Below are 5,182 nucleotides of genomic sequence, written 5' to 3'. Positions count from 1 at the left end.
ATGTCCATATGCCAGTTGGGGAATCTGCCCGTGAGATATCCTCAGGGGCTTGTGGGCTGGCTTCCTGATGGAGTCTGGTTAGATGACCCATGTTCCTTTGATACATTTTGAACCCTACCTGCTATTCTCTTAGCCCCTCCCCACTCCTCAGTCATAAGACTTATCTCAGTGTTCTGGAAGGTGTGGCAAATGCACTCTCAGTGACACCTGGGGCTGTGACTCTAAGTCACTACTCACATTACCCAGGTGGGTTTTCAGAAAACAGGAGCATCCTGGGGTAGGGAGGGTCCCACCTAGTGTCTAGGGTCGTGTCAAGTGTCTTTTCCATTCAGAAATAAGAACAAAGCTAAGAACTTCTGTAGTGGCTATTCCTCACCCATAAGATGTGGCCTTCAGTCCCTCAGGGGCAGAAGATAGGAGAACACTTGAGCCCATTGTAGTCTGAAATGGGGGCCCCAGCTGGTCCTGGGAGCCTCATAGAGTTCCCTGGGCATTGTATGGATGGATCAGCACTTCAACTCTTCCAAGATAATCATTGGTAGCAATTTGGTGTATATACCCTTCTTCCCCTTTATATGCATTTACAATATAGATGTATAATTATGTATCTTGATGGTTTTATTTACATAAATGGGATCATAATGATCTTCAACTTTTTCACTTATAAATATATCTTAGATACACTTTATCATCAGTACCTATAGATCAAATTCATTATTCTTTTTTAAATTTTGATTTTTTAATTTACTCGTAAGTAAGTTCTGTGCCCAAAATGGGGCTTAAACTCATGACCCTGAGATCAAGAGTTACATGCTCTACTGACAGAGCCAGCCAGGTGCCCCTAAATTATTTTTTTTTACAGTTATAATTTGTTAGTATTCTCTGCATATTATTAACCATTAAAATCAATCCTCAATTTTAACAATCGGGGATATTATTATTATTATTTTTAAAGATTTTTTATTTTATTTATTTGACAGACAGAGATCACAAGTAGGCAGAGAGGCAGGCAGAGAGAGAGAGAGGAGGAAGCAGGCTCCCTGCTGAGCAGAGAGCCTGACGCGGGGCTCCATCCCAGGACCCCGGAATCATGACCTGAGCCGAAGGCAGAGGCTTTAACCCACTGAGCCACACAGGTGCCCCAACAATCAGAGATATTATATAAATCGATCCTCAATTTTAACAGTCAGGGATATTACCGATGACTGGTTATGTTTATACACCTTTACATCGATGGGCCTGTATTTCTGGTGTCTTGCTTTCGTATTAGGGGCTTTGGCCATTTCCAGCAGAAAAGAATGGATAGCACTTTTGTCTTTTCCTTGGAGGGAGCTCAACTATTGGGAACCATTCTTGTGCCTGAGTCATAACTGCCCTTATGACATCATAGGTCTCTCTCTCCACTATATCTACCCATCCATGGCTAGAGAAACACAGACCTGAGGGGATTTGAACCATCTAAACCCAATCCAAGTGAACCAATGGTGAGTAAGTGAGAGACACAGGAACCAGTCTTTTTAGAGATGTTCCCATAGATCTTTTAATTAAGATGAGGGGATCCCCTGGCATATGAATACTCCAGAAAGCCCCAGAAGCTGGAAATGTGTGGGATACTAAACAGACAGGGAGGGAAGGCAACTTCACTCTTGCCTTTTCCCTAACTGCTGATTTCAGGAGGAGGAGAAGCCTGAACAAATTAATGAACAAACTCAAGATGAGCCTCAGAAGAAAGAGGAACCGACCGGTTTATCCCCAGAAGCACTGACCTCAGAGAAGAAGGTGGAGGTAGGAGGAACCCTGACTTGGATGCCTCTGGTCCTTGTGTCCTAGTGCTTGAGGCTAGTGTTTTTTGCATGATCCAGAGCTAAGAACAGGAATAAACTCATCTTGTTTGTTCTCTTTCCTCATTTTTTTGTTCAGGCTGAAGATATAGATACAAATAAAGACACAGAGACAGAGGAAGAGGATGGTGCTAATAATGGAGATAAACAAGTAAGAGCCTCTCCCCCAAGGCCACACAGGGCTGGGGCTGGGAATATAAGGGCTGTGTTTGTGGAACAGAATGGTCAACATATGGGAAGCTGGGCTTAATCAACAGTGCATGGGTGTGTGTGTGTGTGTTTATTTGAGCTTGTGCACATATGTTTGCTTGTTAATGAAGACTTAAAATGTGAAAGTCAAGAGAAATAAGGATGGGAAAGAGATAAGAGGTAGAAATTTATGGGGGTGGACTTAATACTGTAACATGATAGAAGAAGAGAGCAGGATGGAGCTGGAGTCAAGGACGAAAGGATAGGATTAGGAAAGGATACTACTTCTCTAGCAGGTGGGTGGGGTCTGAAGGGAAAGATCATGGGTCCTGATTAGTTGGTCACATTCAAGTGGAATATGTAACTCTTTGACCCATAGATCTTGTCCTAGTCTGGCCTTAGGCTGGCCAACTTGATCCATATAAAACCAGGTAGACAGGGCAGACATACCCCCATTTAATAGAGCGGGACTTTGAGATTCAGAGATCAACATGTGTCCATGTCCATTAACCAGAGAGTGGTAGAGATAGGACACCTACCTGGTCTTCTGGTTCCAGCCAGTGCCTGTCCAGTGCTCCTGAGCTCCAGAAGAAGGACTTATTGTTGATAGGGAATCAGGGTCCCCTTCTGACATGCCCAAGACTCAAGTAGGTGGGGGACATTCTGTCCCTTCTTTTTTCTTGCAAGATCCCAGAAGAACAAGATAAGCCCTCTACCAGTAATCTAGAAGTCATAAAGATCCAGGCCTGGTGGCGGGGCACCCTGGTACGCCGGACACTGCTGCACGCAGTACTGAGAGCATTGATCATTCAGCGCTGGTGGAAGCAAATCCTGACAAATATGATGGAGAAGAGGCGGCGAGCAGCGCTAGAGAACTTTACACGGAAGGAGTGGGCAGCAGTCAAGCTGCAGTCCTGGGTTCGCATGTGGCGTATCCGTAGGCGCTATTGCCGGTTGCTCAATGCTGCCCGCATCATCCAGGCCTACTGGAGGTGCCACTCCTGTGCTTCCCGGGGTTTCATCAAGGGCCATTACAGAGTCACGGCCAACCATCTGCATCTCGAGCTAGAGATATTGCTGGGCTCAGGGCCTTGCATTGTGTCAGAGTGTATTCCCCTCCCAATAAAACAGTGAAGTGGTCTTCCCCCAGCCTTTCTCTTTGACAAGTTCCAGGAGGTCAGAGCAAATGATAGCAGATACTTAACATCTCATATGCTAGCGTGGAGGAATGGGCAGGGGTTGTCCGAGGATTCCAGGGAAGGATTCTGAGGCTCTCTCCAGACTGAGTAGAGACTGTGATTAATTTGCAAGGTCTGCCATAAGTAGAAGAGTTGGTGGAACAGATCTGCCATGTTGGCCAACTCAGAGAACATCCTTCATGTAAATGGTGCTCCTCCCCAAGGTTGCATATAAGGGAGGTCTGGGGGGTGGTGGTTAGTGATGGCAATGGCAGCACATTTGTCAACAATCCACCCACCTAGGTCTAGTTGTTCGGGGGCTTGCTCTCTTACCCCCATGACTGAAAGGAGCCCACCCATCCCAGGCTTTGTGATCTTGGCTCCCATCGGTTCATAAACTGGCCCCCATACACAGAGGGCAAGAAGAGACAGACGGAGGAAGCAGGCCATTCTAGATCGGCAGGTAACAGGTTTAATAAGCAAGTGAACTTGCATATGAAGCTTGTCTTGGGTGGCTGCAAGGTGAGTAGGTCTCACTTGCTAAAATCTTTTTTTTTTAAAGATGTATTTATTTATTTTAGAGAGAGGGTGTGGGGGAGGGGCAGAGGGAGAAACTCTTTAAGCAGACTCCCTGCTGAGCACGGAGCCTAACTTGGGTCTCGATCCCACAACCCACGAAATCATGATCTGAGCTGAAACCAAGAGTCAGATTCTCAACCGATGGAGTCACCCAGGAGCCCATGCCCTGTCAGGATCTTTAAAATTTATATAGAGGCCTTAACAGGTTTCAGTCACATATACCGTCCAGATGTTCTCAAAACCACATGGTTCTCTCAAGATTGTGTCCTTGAAAATGGCTCTCACTGTGGGATGGTGGGTGGCATGCACATTCCAAGGACAAGGAAGGAAGCCGGAACCATCAGTTGCCTGGGTCCAACTTGCAAGTCAATGGGCAGCCATGTCCTCTCAATGGCCTCCTTCAACAGCTCCCTGGCCACCTTCAACAGCTCCCTACCCAACTGGTGACTGTATCCTCATACATAGCCTCCAAGTCAGAATCTGAGACCCAAACTGGACTGTGCATAGCCCCAGTCCTTGTTCCCACTTTAACCTCTGTCCTTTACCCTGAATGGAGGCTAGGATGCATTCCCCTTCAGATTTGGTGAGTGTGGGAGGTTCCATAGGGGTGGAGATGGGAAAGAAGGCACTCCACTGCTAGCCCAACCCTCTAGTGAGTGTCAGGTCACAGATCCAGAGTTGAGAAGGATTGGCCATGTCGCCCTCACCCTGTCTCCAGGTCAGTCTAAGCAGAGGCTGCTGGAGCTAGGGCCTCTGACAGTCACTTCCTACAAAAAGTTGCCACCTGGGGTGGAATTGGGGCCTAGGTGATGATAAAGGGCCCATTAAGAGAACAAGGTTAGGCTGTCACTCTGCCCATCTGGGCACTGCTATCCTGTGGTTTCCTATAGACAGAGTGAGTCCTGGACTCTCAGGTTATTCTCCAACAAGACTACAAGCTCAGAAACCCTATGTTTGGTTCTACTCCATCTACTCTGCCCTGACTAGTCCTTCAGCTCACAGAGGTTCTGAGACACTGCCTGGAGGTCTCAGGTTCCAGCACTCTCTGTCTTTCACTGGAGCATGAGTTCTGATTTCCTGCTCTGTCCCTCCATGTCCTACTCCTGTGTTTCACACAGGTCCTGGTCCTTCCCTCTTTGAAGGATTTCTGTGTTCAGTATCTCAGAATAAAGAGCAAGGACTTGGGAGTCAAACTGGCATAGGTCCGATCCCTTGCTCCATCACTCATTGTTGTGGGGCTGTGGACATGTCATTTTACCTCTCTGTGCCCCACTGTAAAGTGGGGTTGATTCTCATCTTTCAGTTCAAATGTCAAGGGCTGTAAAAATTCAGCACCAGCAACAAAAGAAGGAAAGGGGTCACACTCACCTTAAAAACTGGCAGCCAGGGAAAAAC

General features: G+C 46.9%; 1 protein-coding gene across 1 annotated transcript; it reads left to right on the top strand.

Moving 5' to 3' along the window:
* On the top strand, window positions 1-3,168 carry LOC111143958 (IQ domain-containing protein F1-like). Its single transcript, XM_022497994.1, has 4 exons — window positions 1-30; window positions 1,675-1,785; window positions 1,921-1,992; window positions 2,718-3,168. Exons 1-4 carry the CDS (start codon window positions 1-3, stop codon window positions 3,162-3,164), a joined length of 660 nt encoding a protein of 219 aa, XP_022353702.1. The 3' UTR covers window positions 3,165-3,168.
* Window positions 3,169-5,182: the final 2,014 nt, after the last annotated feature.

Source organism: Enhydra lutris, unplaced genomic scaffold (assembly GCF_002288905.1).
Source record: "Enhydra lutris kenyoni isolate GAN:26980312 unplaced genomic scaffold, ASM228890v2 scaffoldscaffold10, whole genome shotgun sequence".
Taxonomy (NCBI): Eukaryota; Metazoa; Chordata; class Mammalia; order Carnivora; family Mustelidae; genus Enhydra; species Enhydra lutris.
Note: the sequence above shows the minus strand (reverse complement) of the source record. Positions and strands in the feature narration are given on the sequence as shown.